Consider the following 27,735-nt stretch of genomic DNA (forward strand, 5'->3'; position numbering starts at 1 on the left):
CTAGTATAAAAATCATTTAGGGAGTCTGCCATATTTTCTTGTGTTTATGCTATGCCATCTATGTGTGCACATCTTAGGGTAAGGCCATTTTTACTGTGTAGTTCAATTTGCTTCAAACATTGGGGGCTAGTTGGGGGCTAGTTGGCTTTTTAGTATTTATGTTAAGGACTACAGTCAGGTTAGAATGGTCGCTAAAAACATTCATGACAGCGGTAAGGGGGTCTAAAAAGCATTCACCTTTTTCTACCACCAATACATGGTCAATAACTGAACTTTTCCCATTCCCATTCCCATAAAACCTAGGTATTTCTCCCTCATCTTCCCCAATACATTTTGCCACAGGAGTCAAATTATACTTATAAATTAGTTCATTTAGGACTTCTCCATAGGAAATATGCAAAAAATGTGGCATGTCATCACCATTTGGTTCAGGTATCTCCACCTTTTAAGACCTTGTCTATGACATTTGTTAACACCTTGCGTGCAGCGCTGATTTCTCCCGAGTGCTGGACATTCCATAACTGGGTGTGGTCGTGACGGAACCATTCCGTCATCCGCACAGCTCAACCGTGAGGCTTGACGGAATGGTTCCGTCACAAGCATCGAAGGGGTTAATATTAAAATCTCCTACCCATAATAGAACATAGTCTGCTTTAATTTTAGCTAAAATTAAATCAACTTCTTTACTTAGGTCCATTATAACTGTCACTTTGCTGAGACGAAAACATTATTGTAAAAATTAATTACGACCAGAATAACCCTTTCCTCTGTAATTAGGTGGATAAGCTGGAAATAAGAGGAAGACAGATAGGTCCTCAAAACTTTCATACAGGAGGTTACTGATATTATAGTGGCCAGACCTCCCTTGACCTGACCCATCTCTTAGGGAGTAGCTAGTGTTAAGTGTGATATGAAGCCCTCTACAAAAAAATTTACCCTGGGTGAAGAACTACGCTTGCGTAGTTTGCGCTACTTCGCACTCAGCAAATTGCACGTAGCACAGTGCAAACACGCATAGTGTAGCTGTGATTTTTTGCTTGCCCGCAGTCCTCAACGTCAAGTTGGTGACCGCGAGTAAGCAAAATGACATTCCGGCGAGACCTTTTCTCCGTTCGCGATCAGCAACATCAAGTTGCCGATCGCGAGCGTGGAAAATAAACCTCACGGTGAGATTCTCACCGCAGGGAGGTCAGGTTTCTCATTGCGAGTGGTCGCGTACGCTCACGCCTGCTCGCAATGAGAAACTACCAATCCGCATTGAGAAAGCTGCCGCTCGAGTAGAAATCTACTGGAGTGGCAGAAAACAACTGTTTACACTGTGCAAGATACAGTTTGCACTGATTGCACAGTGTGGACAAGCATCCGGCACTTTGCAATCAGTGCGAACAGCATTTTGCACACTGCACTACGTAACAATCTCTAGCCACTCTGGATTCAGTCATTTATATCTTATTTCGGCAGTGTTCCCAGTCTTCAGTATCGTTTTGGTGTTTTTCATAGTTTGGCTATTTGTGAGGTTTGACTATTCAATCTGCGTTATTTTTATCCTTATCTTGTCCCTCCATCAGTGGGATAAGAAATTCTGTCCTACGACAGGGTAATAAACCTAGTTCTGGTTCCTTTGGTGGATATTCTTGGTGTTGTACGTCCAATGACAGTTGTTGAGTCCCCAGTTCCAGAGGGGCTAATGGCAGTTTTGTAGCATGTACATCTGTATGTTTTTCCACTTTTTCTTCAGGCCTCTCCTGTTGTCAATCCTGTTCATCATAGTACAATAAAGGGAGGACCCGATTTGTTGTTGGAATTAGAGGCTGGTGTTTGTATGTACGATTCAGAAAAGGGGGTGGTGATGAACAGAGTGTCTGAATTAAGCAGACCACTCTTACCCAGTCCAAAGATCAGGGCTTGATCCATCACCGTTATTTAGCTCACTGCCCCATCCCAGCTCAGAACCTGGCTATATGCAAATTAGTCTGTCCCTGGCCCAGTGCATCATGGGAACAGGGCAGACCAAACTACCAAGCCAATTCTTCACCAGAAAGGAGACAAGCTACCGGGGACTGGTTTCTGGTGTTTGTATGTAAGCATCGAATTATATTGACTGCCAATCTGACCAGTTTGGAAAGTTTTTATAATAATTTTCATAGGTATAGTTTGAGTGGGGTTTAAATAGAAAGAAGGCTCTCCTGACTGAATGCTGGGAAACCGTCTCTGAGGCAGCCAGTTCAAAAAAAGGTAATACTTTCTGGGCAGAAGTAAAGGACCTCCAATCAAGGGGCCAGCTATCAACCCCGATTAGCTGTAATATCTCTAGTGATACCTGTGTAAACCACTTTTCAGCGATATATACTACCCCATTAGCGGAGGTAGAAACTTATATACCCGGCCCCCTAGTCCTAATAGAGATTACCATTACAGAAGTTCAAGAGGCGATTCAGCAGAGTCTAGGGAATAAAGCTCCTGGGCCAGACGGGTTCCCAATTGATTTAAATAAATGGAACCCTGATTTTTGGGGCCCACTGCTTTTAAACGTCTTTAATAGCCTGACTCTTGCCAATTTACCTGCTACATGGGCCAAGAGTATTATCGTACCAGTTTTTAAGAAAGAAGACAAGTCCCAGCCGTGCAATTACAGACTTATATCCCTAAAAGATAACACCCTAAAAATATTAAGGAGAGTCTTGTATAATAAAATTCTAACATGGACGGAGGATAATGATATTTTGGAACCATGCCAGCAAGGATTCCGGAGCAAGGTGGGAACAGTTGAACAATGCCTCAACCTCAATTTGGTTGTTGGTAAATACACCATTGTACGGATGTCACCTCCTATGGCTTTTTTGGATTTGTCCACAGCTTTTGACCTTGTTAACAGGGCAAAGCTGTGGACAATGCTTCTGGCGGGTGGGCTGGATGAGCCGCTGGTACATTTTCTAGCGTATCTTCATAAGGATCTTAAGGCACAGGTGAGGATTGGTATGGGAGGGGAGGTCTCGGGGCAAATTGTTGTGGAAAGCGGGTTCAGACAGGGATTTGTCTTGGCCCCCCTTCTCTTCATCATTTATATTAATGGGCTGAACAATTCTCTGAAAACAGCCGCCCAAGATGTCCCTAAAATCAATGGAAAACCAATCCCCGTACTTTTATACGCGGATGATGCCGTCCTTATTGGCCGCACCCCCAATTCCTTGTGCAATCTGGTTCAAAATTTTAATAAGTATATGAATGACTTAGACTTACGCGTTAATTTTAAGAAATCCTTTTTAATGTGCACTGGCCTGGGGAAGAGAGAGATAGGCACTATCACAGTAGATAGCCAAAAACTGACATGTACACGTTCGTTTATTTATTTGGGGTTGGTCTTTGCTGCGAACGGCTCCTGGAGTGAGTATTTAGCTCACGCCAGGAGCAAGTTCTCAAAGGCCACCAATTCAATTTTTGAGTCTTCCTCGTCCTAAGACTACTGGTGCCATTCTAGTAAATGTACAAACTGCAGTGTATCCCGATGGCAACATACGGTGCTGAGATTTGGGGCAGGGCAAAACGCTCATGTATCCAACAAGAAGAAAACAAGTTCTGTAGGAAACTGTTGGGTGTCCCAATCTCGACCCCTCAATATATATGTCACAAGGAACTTAATATTAATTTTATATCTGATTTTATCCGTGCCCGACCTGCTCTTTTTTGGCTTTCAGTGTGGAAGAATGAAGCAGCCTCCCTCACCCGTGGGATTATTAGCGACTGTCTAAAGTGTGATAAGGGGATGGATATCCCATGGTTAAGAGGTGTGCAACAAAGCCTGCGCAGCATTAATAAAGAACACATTTCCCTAGATCCTAGCACAGCAGAAGTAGAGCCTATAAAAGGAACTGAGGAACGCTCTTCACTCTCGTTATAATGAAGAGAGGATTGATTTAGAATCTGGGAAAACATTTGTGCGCAACTACATGTCTATTGAACAGCCTTGTTCACCCCTCCATATATATCTCACGTTACCTATGTGTCGCTGGGAGAGGAGTTTATTATGCCGTCGAAGAGCTGGCACCATCAGATTTTCACTTTGCTTTCCCCTTGGTTACCCACTAATCTTAATCAAACACCCTGTCCATGTGACGGGAGGAGTGGTCAATCAATGATACACTTTTTATTTTTCTGTAAGTACTATATTAAATATTCCATGTGGCTTTTAAATTCTTATTTGAAAAAGAAACAGCATATTAGTCTGGACAAGGCTTATTTGTGTATAGTAACCCTGGAGGATGAAGATTTGATCTTTCACACATGCACTTTTCTTAGAATAGCTATTAGGACACGCAAGTCCATGTTGGATCCCTAAACCCCCTGATGTATTTGAAAAATGTATAATGATTTAATGGTCATATGACATTTTATTAGGAGCAAAGTCATTATTATCTGAAATATTAATAATCATGCACCTAATTTTATACTGGTATGTTTTTATCTGATGATGTATTTTCTTGTATTTGTTATGAATTTGTGCTTTTATGGGTATTGAGGTACCCGAATAAAGATAAAGAACTGAACTGAGTGGGTTTTTGGGTAGTATCCATAAATATTTCAGGCCTATAAAAATACCCCAGAGGCTCAGCTCCAATATTCCTGGTAATATTATAATGATCTATGTTTACAAAATCAGAGAGGAAAGTTCTTGCCACAAAGGGAGTACGAAAATTCACCACAATACATCATCTTTACCAGATTTCTTTGAGGGTCCTATCCATCTGACTCTTCTTACCATTTTGATTTATTTGGTCAAGCAGTTTGTACGCCAGGATTTCTTAGGCTGCCAAAATATCACCTTATTCTTTAGCTCATGCCAGCATTCCAGACATTTGGCCTTAGAATAGGTAATTTCTTAGTATCATTATAAAAGGGGTTGATTCGGGGGGAAGATATACACTTGTCAAGAGATTAGCATTTTGGTATTGTTGGCATTCATCATTTAGGGACAGGGTATCCAGTTTTTGCATAAGATTTTTTCCTGTGGCTGCAGGTGTCAATATGGGAAGATCTTTGTTTCCTTGCTTTGTGTGGTTTTGATTGGATTGGGCTTTCCAATAAATGATTATCCGGGACTACTTTGAGATTTGCCTCAAGGTGACACATCCCAATGGTTACTGTGTCCAGCTCCTTCCTAAAGCATTCCTCTAAAGATGCCAGCCTATCATGCACACTTTTCAGAGAGGGATCTGATGTTTTAGCAGGCTTTATTAGTTTCTCTTTAGGATTCCTTCTAGTTGTGTTAAAACTATTTCCTGTTCCCTTAGTAATTATCTTCCTCTTTTGTAGATTTTTCATGGGTGTATCTGTTGATTGACAAAGTTACTTTACCGGAGGGGAATACAAATGCCCACGTGCGGTGTTCTCACTGATCGATAGTGAACTATTTAAAACACATGCCCCCCCCAGATTTTGCAGCTACTGGAGAGTTCTCCTTATCTATGGAACAATCTGTCTCTGATACCTTATCCATAGCACTACGCAGGGCGGAATTTGTAGGGCCGAGTTTTACTTCCGCGTTTGTGATTTCGCTGTTCAGCATACCCATAGCGATCATCAGATAATTTGCTATTAAGTTGTTGGAGGAGTGCACTTTCGAACCCTCTTTCCCCAGTGGCTGTGGCAATTTACGTTTACCCATTTCTAAAAGTCTTTAGGGTTTTTAATTAGTTATTGGCTACTAGGAAGAAGAATTAAACAATAATCTCCGAAAATGGAAGAGAGGGAATTAAATAGACACAGACCTGCAATCCGTTCTTGGTTTTAGTATCCATCTTCCAACTGCAGTGAATAGTTCCAACCTCCCCATGGCAGCAATTTGGAGTAGGCAGAAAGAAGCACCTATGCAGTATCCAAATGAACGAGGGAGGCTCTGACGGGCCGGAGACGGGCCCACCATTGGCCCAGGCATGCCCGCGCACATCCTGCTCTGCGGGAACCCTGTAATGATTTTAAGTGCCTCGTGGCGCAAAACGGATCCGGTGTTGGCCGCAGGGCACGTTGGGGAGTTGGGGATTAAGACCTCTGACCCTTGGTCTAGGTACACTCTCTCCCTGCAGCTCTGCTGTGCCACCTCTTGTCTCCAGACCCTGACGTCCTCTTTGAGAGGTTCAAGGCTGCTGCCCGCTCCTGCTGCACGCTCCCACTGGGACCAGACTGCCTGCAACCACCGTAACCTTTCTCAACCATTTTTTCCAAATTTTTCCCTCTTGTGCCACTGTTATTGTGCCCATCTGTGTCTTGCTGTAATTCAACCACTGTTTATTTTCTCGGGCCTGCCTGTTTCTTTCACCTTTCGCCGCTGCTGCACTTGTGCCCCCATCGCCACTGGAATTGCCCTAGGAATTCCCAGAATTCCCCCGCTCCCGCATCCCAGCCTCTCCTCCCTCCGACCTCTTCTACTTAATCATGGTCGTGCAGCAGGCTCGCCGCCGGCGTGCCGAAGGCTCGCCAAAGTCAAGCCCATCAGCGCCCGTCCGCGACCCGACTGCAGCCAGTGCCAGGAACCCTGGACCTCTCACCACTCATGGCTACACCACCACCACCCTACTCACACTCAAACCTGGAAGGAAGACTTTGAGAATGCCAACAGGCCTCGCCGAACATGACCTACGGCCAGTCTCCTGCTTCCACTTCCACCAGACACTCACCGCCACATTGGCCTCCAACACCGCCGACAGAAGCACTGGCGACACCCTAAATTCATCCTCCTCAATGTACGCTCCATGCACAAACACGCCATGGATATCTGGAACCTACTCGACTCTCTCTCGCCCGACATCGCCTTCTTCACAGACACCTGGACCAACGCATCCTCCGCCCCCGACATCAGCACCCCCATCCCAGATGGATACATGATCCAGAGGAAAGACCGCCTCAACCACCCAGGAGAGGGCCTTGTAATCGCCCACAAGTGCACCCTCCACCTCACCACCTCCAGTAAAACCTTCCCATTGCCGAACACCTGCACTTCCTGATCCGGACCACCCCCCAAAGCCACACTCTGAGGAACCCTCGTCTACAGATCCCCCGGTCCCCTAACACCCTTCGCCACCACCATCACCAACTTTATCGCTCCCCACGCCATTGCCTTAAACTACTTACTCATTGGAGACCTGAACTTTCATCTCGACAACCCCAGTGACCCCCAACTCCTCTGTCCTTCGTGACAACCTCGCCAGCATCAGACTTAAACAACTCGTCAACACAATGACCCAGAGAGCAGGACACAGCCCCAAGCCCATCTTTGCGGCAGGAAACCACGTCCAATTCAGCCACACAACGCAGCCGCCATGGACCGACCACCACTGCGTGCACTTCGCCATCAACAAACCCAAGGCACCCAAACCAGCTCCATGCCCCCCACAAAGGAACTGGAGTAAGGTTACCGACGAGCAAATTTACTCCAACCTCACCCGAGACAACCACACCTGGGCAACCGACGCAAACAACGCAGCCAAAGAACTCCATACCTGGATCTCTGACTGCGTAGTTGAGCTCGCCTGCTGCGCAACCCCAACAGACAACGCCCCAGGAAAGCCACCTGGTTTACCACTGCTCTCCAAGAAGCCAGACGCACCTGCAGGTGCCTGGATAAGAACTGGAGAAATACCAAGACAACCGAAAACCACACCACCTACAAGGACGCCATGACAGACTACCACAACCAGATAAAAGCCACCAAGACGAACTTCATCCACAACAAAATTCTGACCAACTCCAAGGAACTTTTCAGTGCCATTCAAGAATTCACCAACCCACGCAGTGAAGCCACAGACATCACCCCATCCAAAGACCTCTGCGACAAGCTTGGAACCTATTTCCACCTCAAGATCAAAAACCTCTATGACAACTTAATCAACCATCCACCAGGCACCACAGACGGCCCCCCACCCCCCAGAAACACCAGCCAGCCCACCATCTCCAACTGGACACCGATCACGGCTGAAGACACTGCCTCGACCATGAAAAGCATCCACTCGGGGGCCCACACTGACCTCTGCCCCCCTCACATCTACCACAGAGCCGCTGCCGCCATCGCACCCGAACTACAATGCACCATCAACAGCACCTTCAAAGCAGGCACCTTCCCAGATGACTGGAAGTGTGCAGAAGTCAGACCTCTGCTCAAGAAGCCCACAGCTGAACCCACCGACCTGAAGAACTATGCGTCCATCTTGCTCCTCTCCTTCGCAGCCAAAGTTACAGAGAAAACAGTCAACAGGAAACTGACACGATTCATTGAAGAGAACGCCGTCCTTAACCCGAACCAATCCGGATTCCGAAGCAACCACAGCACAGAGACCACCCTACCCGCCGCCACCAATGACATGCACACCCTCCTGGACCAAGGCCACTCTGCAGTCCTCATCCTATTTGACCTATCAGCGGCCTTCGACACCGTCTCCCACTTCACACTAGTCACCAGAATACATGTCGCAGGCATACAAGGAACAGCCCTGGACTGGATCTGATCATTCCTCACCGGAAGTAGCCAAAGGATCAGACTCCCACCCTTCCTCTCTGACCCCACAAAAATCACCTGCGTAGTTCCACAGGGTTCATCCATGAGCCCCACCCTCTTCAACATCTACATGGCCCCCCTCGCAGCGATTGACCGACAACACTGCCTCAACATCGTATCCTACGTCGACGACACCCAGCTCATCCTCTCCCTCACCAAAGACCCCACCACTGCCAAACTCAACTTCCAGAAAGGAATGCAAGACGTCGCAGTCTGGATGACCAACAGCTGCCTGAAGCTCAATGCTGAGAAGACAGAAGTCCTTATCCTCATACCACCTCTTCTGCATGGGACAGCAACTGGTGGCCGACTACCCTCGAAAGCCCACCTACCCTCTCAGACCAAGCCAAGAACCTCGGCATCGTACTTGACTCATCACTCACCATGAACTGACAGGTCAAAGCCCTCACCTCCAGCTTCTTCAACACCCTCCGCATCCTCTGCAAGACCTTCAAGTGGATCCCCCCTGAGTCAAGGAAGACAGTCACCCACGCACTCATCACCAGCAGACTGACTATGGAAACGCACTCTACGCCAACATCAACAAGTCCCTACTCCGCAAACTCCAGACAATACAGAACACAACCACCTGACTGGTCCTTGGCATCCCCCGACACAAACACATCAGTCAACACCTACGAAGTCTCCACTGGCTCCCCGTGGAGAAAAGAGTCACTTTCAAAATCCTCACTCACGCCTACAAATGCCTACACAACAACGGACCCAAATACCTCAATGACAGAATCAACTTCCATATACCCAAAAGAAACCTCTGATCTTCCAACCTCGCACTGGTGGAAAACCCACGCATCCACAGAGCCAGAGTAGGTGGAAGATCCTTCTCTCACATTGCAGCTACGACCTGGAACGAGCTACCAGCAGACATCAGACGTGCCCCTTCCCTGAACACCTTCAGGTAGACCCTCAAGACCTGGCTCTTCAGCTAAACAGATCTGAGGACCCCCCCCCCAGCACCTTGAGACCCTCACGGGTGAGTAGCATGCTTACAATTCCCTGATTGATTGATTGAGGGATCGAGACCCCTTAGCAGCAGCAGCTGGGCAGAAAGGGCAAAGCACAAAGACAGACTCTACTCCATCTAGGTCCATAACTACTAGGACATGTCCTCCCCTTTGGATACTACTGTTATTGTAAATAAGTCCCTTAACATTTGGGGCGAAAGTGAAAAAACAGATTGTTAGATTGTGTGTGTATTGTTGTACTATTTAAGCAGAAGGTTACAAGAAGCATGCTGGTTAGATATTTGGTTTTTGTTGATAAAGCTCTGCCATTTTTGTTTTGTTTAAATACAGAGTACTAAATGGGTGGTTTAGAGCATCACAAGTTAGAACACATTATAGTCACAATACGAATCCTTTATTGGTGGGGACCTACTAATTCTAAGGTGACTTCACCCTGTGGAACAGGAGTTGGTCAGTTTATTCTACCAGTATACTACTGCATTTGCAACTCAGAGTTCTAATGAGCAACTGGAGTGCTAACATTGTACATTCATGACAAAGGTGGGGCTCTCCGGAACGCGATGTTGTGGAATAGGAGCTGTTGAATTTAAAATCTCTTTAATGGAGAAGGAAGAAGTAAATGTGCATTTATAAGTCACTGTTTTGTCTTGCCAACATCTTTTTGTCATATATTTTTTATAACCATTTGAAATTATAAAATCGATACAGGATTCCAACTTCTCCACTGTGCATTTATAGTAACTAGTTTCAATGTTTGGCTCTTTTTCTTGAAACTACCTCTGAAAAAATACACTTACTCTTGGTGTCCTTCTTCGAAATAATGTAAGAATAAGGCGTCTATTAGACACAGGATCATTTCTGGACCTCAAAGTCAATATTATGCCACGAAGGACCTGAGTTTGCTTCTACTAAAAGCCATATACCTACCACCCTGACATTGCCCCAAATTCCGGGCCGAGTCAACATCACACAAAGCACCCACAGCACCATTCATAAAGGCTCATGTCTCAGCACAAGTACACCCACACTTTTTTTCATCACTCCCAAAACTTTCTGCAAATTTATCATACCTGAAAACTAAGAGATAATACAAACATTGCCTAAATATTTTTCTCTCACGTTACATAAACTCTAACCTTTATACGGTCAACACCTTATAGCACATCCTAACCCCTTATATAGGGTTCGTATGTAGCAGTTGATCTCCTGTTACCGTGAGGGGATATATACAACCTATACTTGTGCTCTACACCTACAAAGACCTATATAGGATGTTCTCTTAGTCTTCCACGCAATGTTCCATATACTGATGTGGCATTCTCTACGTAATATTACAAGATCGCTGCCTACAATTTAAGGTGTCTTTATGCCTACTATACATGAGTTGCGACTCCACAGACTTACGTATTGTTACTTATATGCCTGTCGCTTCTAGACCTGCACATGTTTCAGTCACTTAAATCTTTATTACGAGTGGCCCAGTTTCCTGGTCGATAATTACAGTACAGAACAAAATCCGACACCGAGATGCTTAGAAGGTATTGCAACCTAGGGGCCGTGTATTTTCTCGCACCCAATAATACACAAAAGTCATAATTCCGCTAACAGGAGTTACGCAGTTCGCACATATCAAAATTATATGTGACAATCATGAACTGGGTCTAAAAAGGGAATTTTATCTTTTAATTCACACAGCATGTCCCTTATTCATTTAAATGTATATGTTAACAATGACTATACAATGAATGAATATTACTTTGAATACATTGACAGCACAAGCACTGCAGGCCTCCAAGTCACTTCCAGGCACTGAATTGTTTCCAGACGTCATCAAGAAACCTACATGAATGTCATCATAATTAATGCAAGTAAAAGAGAAGATAAGGCCTCAGCGAAGAAAAATCTAAATTATGGCTGATTTTCTAAAACAAAGTGAAACTTGACAGTAGCACCTACTTTGTAAGCACCACTTTGTATTGTGACTTGGAAAAACATTCCATAGATTCATTTCAGCAGTGAAAGTGAACTGTGAGTATTTCTTTCTTTCTGTGTTCAGACAACAGTTTTAATGTTCATGTATGTAACTTACCTGATGGGTTAATAACTGCTGTACAGTTGTCACTGTCTATGTCATTAGGAACCTCGACTGTCTGGTTGACAAAAAAAGCCCCGGATATTTTCGCCTGGATCCAGTTGGCGAGGGCCGCCACCTCAGTGAACACGGGAGGGCTGACAGGGCTTGTACAAGAGTCAGAGATGAAGCTATTGACACCAGCCAGGAACCAGATTCCATTTTCGTTGCACACCAAAGGGCCCCCGACATCAGCCTGTAAACATAAATATGGATATGGATGCTCCTTAACTTCAAGAGATATTCAACAAAAACAGGTTAAATATGAACTGGTTTAAAACAAAGACAAGGAAACAAAACTGATACAAGATATCTCTGGACAGGTAGATTTTGGATCACTCGTCATAATATCTCTATATATGTATAGTAGTTGTGATGTATCTACATTTACTTTGCCAATTCTTGCTCATTTTCCTTCTCCTCTTCCCCTCCCTGCATCTCTAAAAATATTAAACATTACTCTCTGAAACACAGAGGCTGCAGACGACAAACCAAATGGCATTCTGGTATACTGATATAATCCTTGTGGGGTGATGAAAGCAGTGAGCAGTGAGACGAATCTGGTGGTACGCTGATCTTAAATTCAACGTGGAGAATACCTTGGCACCCTCTAGCATGGCAACCACCTCATCAATGTTTGGAAGAGGGTGGCAATCTACAATTATACTTGCGTTTAATGCTCTAAGGTCAACACATACTCCCAACTTTTTATCATTTGCCTTTAAAAAACAAAGGGAGAAACCCATTTTGCCGAATCAATGGGTTTAATGATACCTTCAGTGACCAAGTCATCCAGCATATTCTTTAACTGCTCCCTAACATTGATTGGAACGCCTCTCAATTTTTGCTCTACAGGTATGGCATCATGTTTAAGTTTAATTGTGTGTGAATAATCTTTTAATGTACCCAAAACATCTGAGAAAATATCCTTGTATTTTTCTTTTACCACATTTTCTTTTTCATCACAACTTATGACAGCAACATTTTCTAAATATATGCTTTCATCCAGCATTACAGGTTCACAAGAACGAGGATTTAAAACCATACCTAGCATCCACTGGTCCCTCCATCCCAGGACATTTACTCCTTTAACAGCAATATATAACTTAATAGGAGTGATTCTTGTTTTGAAACACAGGCTAACCTGAAAATATCCTTCCATATCTATTCTTGAACCATCAAAACTTTCAGCAATTATGGCAGATGGTAATATTTTCTTTATATCCAGCATATTCTTAAGTTTCTCATTACAGTACTTTTTTGAGATAATCGTCCATGGGGAACCAGAATCTTCCATAAGTTCCAAATTTACATTAGCAACTTCAACCACACACATTGGAGGTTTCTTACATTGTACAAGATCAGGATCATTTATATTTGAAACCACTTAAGAAAGAGAAACCACAAAACCTGTTTCTTCTTGCGTACTGGCACAGCATTCACACTTACTAACCATACCACATCTTAATGAAGTGTATTCACACTTACTAACCATACCACATCTTCCTGATGTGCAAGCTACTTTTCAACATGTGGATGCAGTATATCTTCTCTGGTCCTTGCAAAAAGAAGAAAAATGATCTATCCTACCACACTTCCTACACTTCTTTTTTAATGCTGGACATCATCCATAGGATGCCATGTGTGTACTTCTGCCACTCCTATAACAAATACCAGATCTCTCCTATCTATCCTGTTTCTTAAATCCCCCATAGTTATTTATACAAGAATTATAAGATCCTGAAAAAGACGCTTCATTTCGCTGTTCATACGATCGTTTGATGGTACAAATCTCTTCCCTTTGTTCAGATTTAGTATTAACATTCCTCACAGTATGCATCCATTTTTCAGATTGCTCTAAAGCCTTGGCTGTGGATATAGCTTCAACCAGTTTTGGATAACCCAATTCCCATTGACGTTCTTGTGTCTTTTTATTTCTTACATGCACAATGTTCTGATCCCTTATCATTTCGTCACACATATTCTTCAAAATCCCAACTTCAGGAGCTGTTTCTGAGCAAAATTGGTATAAAATGAAGCGTCTTTTTCAGGATCTTACAATTCTTGAATAAATAACAATGGGGGATTTAAGAAACAGGATAGATATGAGAGGTCTGGTGTTTGTTAAAGGTGTGGCAGCAGTACACACATGGCATCCTATGGAGGAGGTCCAGCATTAAAAAAGAGTGTAGGAAGTGTGGTAGGATAGGCCATTCAATAGAGTGTTGAAAGGATATGTTTCTGATGTGTATAAGTTGGGAGGAGATTGTAAGAACAGTTTAAGAGAAAGGCTATGGTTGTATTGAATCACACCCCATACCACAACTGAAATGAGTCCTTTCCACCTTTTTAAGGGTAGAGATCCTTCTTCTAAAATTTGTCCATGGTGGTTTAGGGAGAAGTGCAAGAGCAATGTTTATTCGGATGATTTGATGACTGGTGCTGCGCATAGGGTGGAGGCCAAACAACTAAAAACTGAGAAGTGGTATGACTGCAAGTGGAAAACTAAATCTCACGCTTTAAAGACTGGTGACTGGGTCAGAATTAAAAAAACGGGGTTCACTACTAAATGCTCAGATAGATTCACCAAAGCGATGAAGGTTGTTAAAGTTTTTGATAACAGTGTCATCACACAGGATGGTAAGATTTGGAATGCTAGGCGTGTTGCAAAATGTCCTGCAAGATCAAAAATAGATGATGATACCAATGGTAATGTAAGGTGAAATCAAGAATACATGCCAAACTCATTTTCTGTACCTTACAATGGTTTTGATGATACTGTCGCGCCTCACAATTGTTCTGATGATACTGTTGCATTTAAAGTAAAACTGTCAGATCGTGCCAGACAATTTCCTCAAAGGTTGTCTGATTTCATTAGATGATTTAATGTATTTTGGTTTGTTTCTTTTTCCTCTTTTAAAAAAGGGAAGATGTTGTTTTTACATTTACTTTGCCAATGCTTGTTCATTTTCCTTCTCCTCTTCCCTTCCCTGTGTTTGCATCTTTTAATACTTGTTCTAATTCTACCTGGAACCTTGAGGCTGCTGCCAAGCAATAGGGTCAGGTGCATCTGTTCTAACCTGGGCTTAGTTTGCTTAGTAGCGCTACGCTTAGTGAAGCAAAGTGCACTTCACGCTATGGGTAGCTACGTGAACTGTGTAGTGCACTGTGCAAAATGCTGTTCGCACTGATTGCACAGTGCCGGATGCTTGTCCGCACTGTGCAATCAGTGCAAACTGCATCTTGCACAGTGCAAGCGGTCATTTTCTTCCGCTCTAGTAGATTTCTACTCGAGGGGCAGCTTTCTCAACTCGGACCGGTAGTTTCTCTTCGCGAGCGGTCGCGAGCATACGCGACCACTCGCAATGAGAAACCTGACCTCCCAGCATTGAGAATCTCGCCAGGAGGTTAATTTTCCACGCTCGCAATAGGCAACTTGCTGTTGATTGCCAACAAGGAAAAAGTCTCGCTGGGATGTCATTTTGCTCGCTCGCGGACGCCAACTTGATGTTGAGGACCGCAAGCAAGCAAACAATTACCGCTATGCTATGCGTGTTTGCACTGTGCTACGTGCAATTCCCGTAGTGCAAAGTAGCACAAACTCTGCAAACTAAGCTAGCGTAGCGTAGTACTTTGCCCAGGGTTCATATGTTCCTTGCTGCTGGCAGTCACGCCTGGTTGCTGTGCTGCATACTTATAGAATAAATAAGTTTTAATTACTTGGAGCTTCTTACTTTTCTTACAAGTAGTTCAGTTATGAATGAAATACTTATATTTGGTAATGATCTTTCTGAGGGATACTCTATTTACCTGCATACTCCTCACCATATGAATCCCTCCAGGTACTAGACACTTCCATTAGCTCCTCAGCATCGGCAGGTGGTGCTGCAGGGCTAGTCAGGGCCCTAGGTTCGTCCTCAGACATGAATTCAGAGAGGCATATAAGGTGCCACTGTCGGATCTGACGTCAGTTAACATCCATTTTTCCAAATCTTCTGGGAAAGAGATGAGACTGACAACATAAATAGAATGATGGCAGAGTACAGAATGGAAATACCATGGGACCTTATCTCCAAAATCTGCCACACTGCTTCTCTGAATTGTGTGGGGGCTGATTCAGTGCTGGATCTGCAGGTAACTAGAGCATATATTTTAAAGATTATTATAGAAGATAAGTAACATTTATTCAGGTGGATATTTCTACCTGAAGATTTCTCACTTTGTTTCTCAGTCCCAAGCAGTACTTAAAAAGAAAAGTGGATCTGAGGAAACAATCACATTAAAAGTCTTGAAGGAAGGATCTGGCAAAATGAGTATCTTCGCATGCTTTAGAGTCAATACATAAGTTCCTGGTGAAGGTGCACGTCGAAGCCTGTCTCGGCGACCTACAGTTAGGCAGAACATTGACCCCCATGTACAACACTGAAGAAACAGCCTTCACCATGATGGGATGGTCCGGATACCTACAAGGGCCTCTTTCTTGGTAAGGGACTTACGTATCAGTGAGATCTCAACATTTTCCGGGAATGATGTATCCATCTATGTACCAATGTAGCCAAGTAACTGCTGATACTTAACACAGTATCATTAGTCCTGTTTAGAGGCCTGCATGGGTCCAAGCAATGCACTTTTTCTAACTCTTGGAAGGGTTCAGAAGTGAGAAAACTGCTAGTAATGTGATGAACTATCTGATGTTAATGGTTGGAATTGCATCAGCTTTGATCTTTGACAGAACTGCCTCTGGGTATTACAATAACTTTGATACATTTTCTGAGGATCCCAGCAAACCTGAAACGACACCAGCACGAATAACTTTCAAAGAACAAGCTACAGACTTTTTTCATTTCCTGAAAAAGACTTATCTGGTTTCACCATGGATTAAACTATGGATTGTTTTGGGAATATTCTTCTTTCTACGTCGGTTAGCTCTGGTAATAACTCTGGGTATGCTGATAAAAGGAAGATATATTCAAATGAACACAGCCAGTAAAAGAGTGAACTTACTTCTCCAACTGCACAAATCATCCCATCGTGAACAGAGAGACTTGTCAGCAGTGAACATCACAGCCGTTCCTATACCGGATGGCATAGTTTGGGCCAAAACCGAATATGACTTTTTTGGCCCGTCGAAGCTTTTAAAGATTCCACACTTATTTAAAATGTCTCTAAGTTACTTTATTACATCTAGTACCTTTTCTGATAATTGGGACTTCAAGACTGTTAATAACATAATTTCTGATCTAGAAATCTCAGCTGTATTCACAAATCATGAACATTTAGAGGGTTCATCAGACTATGAACAAATGTATTGTTATAACCATTATGGTCATCATTTCTTGAACAAATCCATATTGCCTAGGAATGTATTTATGTATAACCAATGGGAACATTGTCCTACACATCCAAAGGGTAGCTCAAACACTTTTGCAAAGAAATTTCCGTATTTTTCTGGGTTCAACTTGTCAAATCCAGAAACGTTTTACTTTAAAAATGTGAACAAGACAGGAACGAAAAATATGTTAACCAATACAAATCGGATTTATTCTGCAGTCTTTATTGCCCGACTGTCTAGACAGGGTTTCGACTTTTGGAAAGACAATATTGAGACAAAATCTGTCTGGGGTACAAAAGATTGGCAAGTGCAGGGGGTAGAAACTTTGTTTAGACTGGACGGCCCCTGAAAAGCCAGACGTCCTCAACCACGCATAGCGATGAAGGGCTACCAACATGGCAATCGTTCTGCCCAGTGAGTCAGTGGTATCCACATTGAATCGTGAATTTTGCTGCAACTCTCCAATCTACCATAGCTAGAGAGAGAACAGTCCAGGCCTCCTCTGGGCACTGAGGCAGCACTTGCGTGACCATATCCCAGATAGTATGAGAGTATCGGCCCAAGAGGCATGTGGTATTCATGGACCACAGTGCCAGGCTGGAGGAAGAGAACATGCGCTTCCCAAGATGATCCAGCTTTTTGGATTCCATGTCTGGGGAGCAGAAGGTAATGTGCCCTTGGAAGAAGACCACCAAGCTCTCGGGGGGAAGGGTGTTGGGTGAGGAAAACTGGGTTGCCCGGGGCCGAGCAATGGTGGCGGGCAATCATTCTTTCAACAGGAGCCCCTGTGCTAGGTTTGGACCAGGTGCCCAGAAGGACGTCAGTGAGGGCTTTGTTGAAGGGCAGGAGGGGCTCAGAGAAGGTTGCTGCAGGCTAAAGCACCTGTCAGGAGATTAGTCCTGACTGCCACTGAAGGGAGCACTAGGCCCAAGGCCTCAGCTGCCCTCCGTACCATCACAGCGTAGGACGCTCCCTCCTCTGTAGCCACGGTAGGAGGAGACAGCATGCCAAGGTGTGGAGAAGTGTCCAGACCACTGGCATCACGCAGGTCCTCTCTCCAGTCCGGCTCTTCAAGCTGGTCTGCTAAATAGTCTGTTGACCTTTCCCTGTCTTCATCACCACCATCTGGGAAATCAGGAACACAAGGGATGAACAGGAGAACAAATAAACCCTCCGGCATTGAGTTTGACATCGGCCCGGCTACAGGTCCATCCTATGGATGAGGATGGGGATGCCGTTGGCCGGGGGCATGGCCGACGCCGGGGACGTTGTTGCTGGAATTGGTGCTGGGGAAGTTCGGGGAAGATCGACCGGCATCAATCTAGATCCAGGCCTGGAGCCACGGGGGCCGCCCCGGCCGCCTAGGCCAGAGCCGCCGGCATCGAAGGCCCAGGGCCCCAAACCATCTCCATGGGGCCCAAAGACGTGCCGTCAGAGTTGGGCTGCCCAAAGATACTGTGGAGGGCTTCGTAAAATATATGAAGTTGGGCAGGGGACGCCCTGGCTCCTGGAAACGGGGGTGGTGCGGAGTCATCCCTGAATCAGGCCCGGAGACAGAGCCTAAGAGCCACAATACTCCAGATCCCGCATTGCGTCAGTCGGCCAACGGGAAGACGACGAAGATCGCTGGTGCTTCTTTGCCTTCTTCTTGTGCTTCAACTTACCCAAGGACTTTAAAGACTTTGAATGGGACGAGGTGTGAGGGCTCTGCAAATGGTCTTGAGACCTTTCCTTTGAACAAGACCGGGAGCAACACAGAGCCGACTGCCTGGCTTCCATGAGATTTCGGGACCACTGCTGCAAAGACTTAGGATTCATGGCCCGGCAGTCTGAGTACTACTTCAGGTCGTCATCCAGCCACCAAAGCACACGAGGTGCGGGTCTGTCACCGACATCAGCCTGCGACAGGCCTCACAAGGCTTGAAGCGGGCCTGACGATGGGATATCTCTCGCACACCAGGAGTCGAAGAGTCAAAAGAAGTCGACAAAACATTGAAAAAAATGTAATCATAAAGTGACTAAAGAGGTAGCTCTGCTCGGATCTGCACTAGGCTGGCGCAGAAAAAGAAAGAACTGATGTTAGGGCAGAGGGGTGATGTCTAAGTAAGCAATGCGACGTCATCCCGGCGACCACAATGCCAATGACAGACGCAGAGTCGACCGCCACCACCTATCGATGCGCAGAGGTACAGCTTAGAAAAACGTATCCAGATCCAGTCTGACGGCTGGGGGTAATTCTAAGGTAAGGAATCTATAACTAACTGTCTCTTTCAGATAGTTATACACGACATGTGCCATTGCCTTCATGTTGCGGCAAAAACTATGCTAAAGCTCCCAGGTTTGGCAAGAAGCAGATGGATTTGTTTGAGGTCAAAATGAAGAAAAAGGTATTGGAGCAGAAAGGAAAACCTGGGAATAACGAAAGCTTGAAAAAACTAGGGGCATATTATCAAGGCAGGTGATAAAATGATTGCCGCTTTAGCGGCAAAAAACTGCAGCTCAAGCGGCGATAAGGGGCTTGATAATATGCTCTATGGAATTCCTATTGAAACTCATGTTAGTTTTTTAAATTTTTTTATTTTTTTTTATTTGACAAGCAAGTCAATGAGATTAACATATCCAAATACAAATCAAAAAGATAAAATAAATCGAGTTCCATTTGGTGCAAGTTCATATTGTCAGGATTCTGGCTGGTAGATCACTGCCTGCTCTTGGAGTGAATCACGGGACACAAAAAACTACGAACCCCATGACCCTTTGCGCGTCGCGCCGGAATTACGTTATACGCCAGGAAATGCATATATTGTAACTCTCAGGAAGACGCGCTGCCGATTATTGTATTTGTAGGCGTAGCGTTGTTCCTGTTGTTCTTGATTCCCTGGGGGAGTGTTAGGCTCGTTTCACTCCCTGTCCGTGGATTACTTGCTGGGGCTTGGAAGCGCCTGCATCAATTGGTCCCAGGATCGTTTCCAGTGTTCGTGTGCACCATCTTGTGGATTGCTGGCTGGGGCTTCGAAGCGCCTGCATCTCGAGGTCCGGGGGCCTGTTCCGGGTGTTTGGTGCTTGTATTGCCCATGGATTACTAGCTGGGGCTTAGGAAGCGCCCACTTCGTGGAGATCCTACCTACAGGTTTTTCTTGTTTGAGTTTCGTGTCTGTTCATGCGGCTGGGAATCTCTGAGAAGTTTACTCAGTACACACTTTTGAATCAACTTGTGACTTATCTGGTCTTTGGGGGTTATTGAACGCTTTGTGCACAGTGTCTAACTTTCGAAGACCGGATATACAGGTTTATGGGAGCTATTGGATATAGCAGAGTTATTGGTTTCTACGTTCTTTTGCTGGGCTGCTTTTCGTTTCTTTTTGGTTCATTTGTACTCAGCAATCACATTGCTCTGGAGGGAACTTGGTGTTCTAAGAGACTAAGGTAACAGCGCATATGTACACCTACGATTATACTGTTGATGCATGATTTAATATATTAATGAACGCTATCTGAAGACAAGTATAGGAGAGAGGTAGAGAGACAATTCAGTACCACGATATGCAAGGGCAGTCTGGTATTCCTCATCCCAAATAGGGTAGGTGTATCTTCATCCTTCTTCAATATAGCAAGGTGGTTATATCCTGAGGAGTCTAGTAATATTGAGATTGTCATTCTTCCTTTCCAGTAAGACCCTGGGGATGAGAAGTTGCCCATTTTCTTTACCGGAGACATCCAGCATTCCTGTTTCTTTCTTACAGGTGAGGAACGAGTAGCTTCTGTACATATTGTTTAGGATAGCGAGTACAGTGCCACTTATCCCGGGCTTTGTATATTACAGGTCTCCAGTTCCAGCAGCCCAGCAGTTCTCCTCCGGACATTTTTTCCCCCGCTTGATCTCCTTAACAGTCTGCGAACCATCAGAGCCAGACTTGGGATGATCTAGAGGAGGGCCCCTTTACAGCATCAATACAATCCTGGGGATTAGCAAAGGAGACGTCTGACAGAATAATCGTCCCCAGAATTAGTATCCCCCCGGTTGTATTGATAAAGGATGGCCTCCATGGATGACGTGATGGCGGCTTTAGGCCTTGTGCAAGCTGAACTTGCGGCATCACGTCAGGAAACGGCCGCGTTACAAGCAAGGGTAGATGCGTTGCAGCGAAACCCTTTTGATGTAGGAGCCCCTCAACCTGCTTCAGTGATGGTAGAAATGCCCTCCCCGGTTCCATTAGCACCCCCGTAACGATTTCTAGGTGATAGGAAGAAGGTGCAAGTGTTTATGACACAAGTGATGTTACATTTCACTTGCAAACCAAAGTTCTTTTTGACCAATCAAGCTAGGGTTTCCTTTTTGATATCCTATCTGGGGGGAGAGGCAGTGCAGTGGGCAGTCCCTATAGTAAAGAGCAATGACCCCCTTCTGTATGATTGGGAGCTGTTTCGAGCTGAGTTCAAAAAGACATTTGACAGGAGAGCAGAAACCTTTTCAGCGAACAAAGAATTGTTAGTGCTTAGACAGGGATCATCAGACTTAGTCACTTATCTGAATCATTTTAGAAGACTAGTAGCAGAAACGGAGTGGCCCGAAGCAAAGCAAACTGTCTTGTTCTACCAAGGACTCACAGAGAATTTAAAAGATGTCATAGCACAGGTCGACCCCCAACCCACCACATGTGCAGCTCTTATCGATTTGGCATTAAGGTTGGACCATCGTTTAAGGGAACGAGAAGGAGACCATGGGAGAAAGGATAGGCCGCTACCCCTGGGCGACAAACAGACCGGTGGAGAAAAGTCAGAAGGAAAGATTGAACCGATGGAAATCGGAGCTGTCAGATCTTCATTGACGCTCAGCGAAAGAGAAAATCGCCGCAAATTCGGGTTGTGTCTTTATTGCGGAAAAAAGGGACACTTCTTGCGTGAATGCCCTATAAAACCTAAGGGAGGTCGTTTTCATTCAGGACAAGTGGCTGCTTCTCCTGTAGAAAAAGGGTCGGAAAACTCCAGTGCTTGAGTCCACCAGAAGGGAGTAACTCAAGCAAGCAATTCATCCCTTCAGTGACATGTGAAGATTATGCTTGTAATTGTCTGTTCTTTTTGGATATGGAGTTATGGATCGACCAAGCCCCAAAACGAATCAGAGCTATGGTGGATTCGGGAGCTACGGGCTGTTTTATGGATAAAGAGGAAGCACGCAGATTGGGGGTGACTCCGGTATTGAAACAAGTCCCTGAAGTGGTGTTCGCAGTAGACGAACATGAATTGGAATCAGGCCCGATCAACCAACACACTCCTGAGTATGAGCTTTGGTATGGAGGTTATCATAAAGAACATCTTTCATTTAATCTCATCCATGCTCCTCATTATGGGGTGATATTGGGACTCCCATGGTTGAAGAAACACAAACCTACAGTTCATTGGACGGAGCAATCTTTGGATTTGCACTCCACTTATTGTCAAGAACATTGTAACATTGAATCCCCCCGTCCTTCCATTGTCTTGGCGACCATGCATGCCATAAACACCGCAGCTGAAAAGGAGGTATCGTTACCAAGTTGTTACCAGGAGTATGTTGAAGTGTTTAGTGAAAGCAAGGCTGAGGTATTACCACCGCATCGGGAATATGACTGCCGAATCGATTTGGTACCAGGATCGGTGATTCCATGCGGTAGGATATATGCACTCTCTCAACCGGAAACAGCGCATCTCAGAGAATATCTGGATAAACTCCTAAAGTTAAGATTCATTAGACCTTCTAGATCCCCAGCGGCCTCTCCGCTTTTCTTTATACCCAAAACGAACGGAGAATTGCGTTGTTGCATCGACTTCAGAGCGTTAAATGCTATCACGATCAGGAATCAATACCCACTTCCATTAATTCCGGTCCTCCTGGAGCAAGTAAGAGCCGCCAAAATCTATACCAAATTGGATTTAAGAGGAGCATACCATTTAGTTCGGATGAGACGAGGCGACGAATGGAAAACAGCATTTAAGACGCGGTATGGGCTCTATGAATATCTTGTAATGCCCTTTGGGCTCTGTAATGCCCCAGCCTCCTTCCAGTTTTTTTTTAATGAAGTCTTACGTGAGTTTTTAGACATCTTTGTTGTGGTATACATAGATGATATCCTGATTTATTCGAACACGGAGCTGGAACACCAGGGTCATGTATGCCAAGTTCTTCAAGCATTACAGCATAATCACCTGTACTGTAAATTGACGAAATGTGAATTTCATGTTACCACCGTTGAGTTTCTAGGGGTTATGCTCACTCCGTCGGGTCAGGTAATGGCCGAAAGAAAGGTACAAGCGATTGTGGAGTGGCCTAGACCTAAAAGTATCAAAGACATTGAAAGCCTCCTAGGATTTGCGAACTTCTACAGAAGATTCATAGCGCATTTCTCTGAGATGGTCACACCACTCACAAGGTTAACTCGTAAAATAATACCGTTCTTGTGGAGCTCAGCAGAACAAAAAGCGTTTGACCAATTAAAGGAAGCCTTCGTCACAACCCCTGTTCTTACGCATGCCAACCCTGACCTTCCGTTTGTGGTGGAAGCAGATGCCTCAGAAATGGCAATAGGGGCGGTCCTATCCCAAAGAAATAAGAGTACAGGTCATCTTCATCCCATTGCATTTATGTCGAGCAAATTAAACGCAGCAGAGCAAAACTACACAATAGCAGAAAAAGAACTATTAGCTATAAAAGATGCGTTTACAGAATGGAGACATTGGTTAATGGGAGCGCCCCATCAAATCACGGTGTATACCGACCATCGAAATTTACAATTTCTACGGGCTGCCAGACATCTTACCCCCAGGCAACTCAGATGAATGTTGTTTTTTGCTGCATTTAATTTCATAGTCACCTTCCGTCCAGGAAGCGAAAACCGGAAGGCGGACGCTCTGACTCGCCAAGAAAACAACTCCCCTGTTCTGATGGCGCCAGAGAGGAGCATCATTGCACCGAATAAAGTTTTGGGAGTGATACGCCTTGAAGATTTCCTCCATAAAATTAGGAGAGGGATCCAAACCTTTGAATGGAAAACCTGGTTTCGAATGCATCCAGAGTGGAAAATCAGACAAGGGTTGCCCATGAAAGGCCAACAGGTGCTACTTCCTACACTGGGTCTACGTAAAAAGGCGTTCGAATGGTGTCACAACCTTCCCTGTGCAGGCCATACTGGAGGAATAAAAACATTGGAAAAGATGCTGCGAAGATTTTGGTGGCCTACCATTCGCCCTGACGTGTTTGCCTGGGTACAAAAATGTACCACTTGTTCTCAAGCCAAGAGTGATCATCGTCCCACACAGGGGCTACTACAGGTTATGCCTACTCCGTTGACTCCTTGGGAATGATTCTCTGTAGACTTTGTGGTGGGGCTGCCTAAAGATCAGGGTATGACAGCCATTATAGTGGTGGTGGATTACTTAACAAAGTTGGGGCATTTCATTGCATGTAAACAAATTCCTACTGCTAGTCAATTAGCTCATCTCTTGCTCATTCATATAGTCAGGTTGCATGGGCTTCCGCGTTCCATAGTAGCTGATAGGGGAGCTCAGTTTACTGCAAGGTTTTGGAAGGCTTGGTGTGAGAAACTTTGTATTTCTTCCTCCCTCTCCACAAGCTTTCATCCCCAAACTGACGGTCAGACCGAACGTTTAAATCAAACACTTAAGCAATATCTACGATGTTTTGTCGATACCACCACTGATGCATGGGTTGATTGGCTGTGGGCAGCAGAGGTGGCGTATAATGATGCTATCCATTCTTCCACCCAGTACACTCCATTTTATTGTACTTACGGTTTTCACCCAAGATTTGCCCCTTTGAGTTTGCCTTCTATTAAGGTTAAGATACCAACGTTGCAATCCCGATTGGTTCAGCTACGAAGCACTGTGGTACAAGCACGGAATAACCTGGAGAAAGCTAAAAGGAGGTATAAGATGCAGGCAGATAAACACCGCAGGGCATGCCCTGAGTACAACAAAGGGGATTGGGTGTGGCTGTCAACTCGGAACATTCGATTTCGCAAGTACAGTGTTTTCAACCCTCGGTTTATCGGTCCTTATAAAGTGATCAGGCATATAAACCCTGTGGCTGTGAAATTGCAAAATGTCCTGGCAGCAAGCCCCAGTTACCCGTGAGAGTGCATCATGACATAGAATACGAAGTAAGACGTATTCTGGATGCTAGAAGAGTACGAGGCAAACTGCAGTATTTGATATCCTGGAAGGGGTATGGGCCTGAGGAAGACTCGTGGGAGCCTGTTACGGCTGTGCATGCTCCCCGACTTGTGCGGATGTTCCACCGTTTGCATCCTGGCAAGCCTGGTGGCAGTCAGTGAGTGTCGAAGGGGGGTGTTCTGTCAGGATTCCCGGACGCTGATAGATCACTGCCTGCTCTTGGAGTGAATCACGGGACACAAAAAACTACGAATCCCATGACCCTTTGCGCGTCGCGCCGGAATGACGTTCTACGCCAGGAAATGCATATATTATAACTCTCAGGAAGACGCGCTGCTGATTATTGTGTTTGTAGGCATAGCGTTGTTCCTGTTGTTCTTGATTCCCTGGGGGAGTGTTAGGCTCGTTTCACTCCCTGTCCATGGATTACTTGCTGGGGCTTGGAAGCGCCTGCATCAATTGGTCCCAGGATCGTTTCCAGTGTTCGTGTGCACCATCTTGTGGATTGCTGGCTGGGGCTTCGAAGCGCCTGCATCTCCAGGTCCGGGGGCCTGCTCCGGGTGTTTGGTGCTTGTATTGCCCATGGATTACTAGCTGGGGCTTAGGAAGCGTCCACTTTGTGGAGATCCTACCTACAGGTTTTTCTTGTTTGAGTTTCGTGTCTGTTCATGCGGAAGTTTACTCAGTACACACTTTTGAATCAACTTGTGATTTATCTGGTCTTTGGGGGTTATTGAACGCTTTGTGCACTGTGTCTAACTTTCGAAGACCGGATATACAGGTTTATGGGAGCTATTGGATATAGCAGAGTTATTGGTTTCTACGTTCTTTTGCTGGGCTGGTTTTCGTTTCTTTTTTGGTTCATTTGTACTCAGCAATCACATTGCTCTGGAGTGAACTTGGTGTTCTAAGAGACTAAGGTGACAGCGCATATGTACACCTACGATTATACTGTTGATGCATGATTTAATGTATTAATGAACGCTATCTGAAGACAAGTATAGGAGAGAGGTAGAGAGACAATTCAGTACCACGATATGCGAGGGCAGTCTGGTATTCCTCATCCCAAATAGGGTAGGTGTATCTTCATCCTTCTTCAATATAGCAAGGTGGTTATATCCTGAGGAGTCTAGTAATATTGAGATTGTCATTCTTCCTTTCCAGTAAGACCCTGGGGATGAGAAGTTGCCCATTTTCTTTACCGGAGATATCCAGCATTCCTGTTTCTTTCTTACAGGTGAGGAACGAGTAGCTTCTGTAAATATTGTTTAGGATAGCGAGTACAGTGCCACTTATTCCGTGCTTTGTATATTACAGGTCTCCAGTTCCAGCAGCCCAGCAGTTCCCCTCCGGACATTTTTTCCCCCGCTTGATCTCCTTAACAGTCTGTGAACCATCAGAGCCAGACTTGGGATGATCTAGAGGAGGGCCCCTTTACAGCATCAATACAATCCTGGGGATTAGCAAAGGAGACGTCTGACACATATTATAACAAATAGAAAAAAGAAAACACAGACAAAATTAAAAGAAGTAATTCCTAGTCAGGGCAAATCACTAATAATTAATAACATCGTAAACAGAAAAAACGTACATGATTCAAATCATTACTGACATTACAAAAAATTACCCCATATTTTGGTAAACTTTGTTTTAGCTTTAATTCCTCCATTCCTGGCAATGGCATCTTCCATAGTGTAAATTTCGTAAACCAATGTCCACCATTCAGTTGAATGAGGAGGATTCTGAGCAATCCAGGCCCTAGCTACCACCAGTCTAGCACAAGCCAATGTAATATTTAGCAGATCTTTATAAATAGAACTAACCGGGTATATGGACAGTAGTACCGCAAGGCATTTAATGAAAAATTAATCAGTTGTTTTTGGGTTAAAATATTTTCTATGTCCAACCAAAATTTTGCTAATGATGGGCACAAGTAAATCATATGTATAAGGTCTGCTGCCACCAGACCGCATTTAGGACATTTAGTACGATCATTATTAAAATTATTTTGTGCCCATTTTGACATTTTTAATGGAGTATAATACAGTTGACTAATCGTCCTATAAGATTGGAGTTTCAAACTGGAGGACTGGACGGCTTAACTGATATTGACTAAGGCAGCGGAGATGTTCTGGGTTGTCACGTTAGATCCTAAGCTAACAGTCCATTTTAGTGCCAATCTAGGGGCTTCGTCAAAGCTATTTTGACTGAGACACTTGTATCCCAAACTAATTAATGATTTTCCATGCACAGAATAAAAATAATTCCATATATCTGAGCTGATAATTTCTACCAGATTCATTTTCCGTATTAAGTAATCCTTAACTTGAATATACTTATACCTCATTTTTTTGGGCAATTTATACAAAAGTTGCAATGTTGGAAATTGTAGAAAACCATCCGTACCGTAGAGATCCCCTAGTGTCTCAATACCATAGTTAGCCCATTCTCGGCCAGTTTTATCTCTAAAAATATTTGGAAGCCCAGGATTGTCCCATATTGGCAGCTCTTTATGAAAAAACGAAGTATTGCACTTAGTCAGCATCTGTTTCCATATAAATACAGCATCTCTCGC

The 27,735-nt window shown here is 44.5% G+C and overlaps 1 protein-coding gene across 1 annotated transcript in view; it reads right to left on the minus strand.

Moving 5' to 3' along the window:
* Positions 1 to 27,735, minus strand: part of LOC144769149 (uncharacterized) — a 1,798,260-nt gene that overhangs the window by 617,218 nt on the left and 1,153,307 nt on the right. Inside the window, exon 16 of the mRNA XM_078653155.1 lies at positions 11,618 to 11,855. Coding sequence (XP_078509281.1) covers positions 11,618 to 11,855 — 238 coding nt within the window. The remainder of the gene's footprint in view (positions 1 to 11,617; positions 11,856 to 27,735) is intronic.

The sequence above is a fragment of the Lissotriton helveticus genome, chromosome 7 (assembly GCF_964261635.1).
Source record: "Lissotriton helveticus chromosome 7, aLisHel1.1, whole genome shotgun sequence".
Classification (NCBI taxonomy): Eukaryota; Metazoa; Chordata; class Amphibia; order Caudata; family Salamandridae; genus Lissotriton; species Lissotriton helveticus.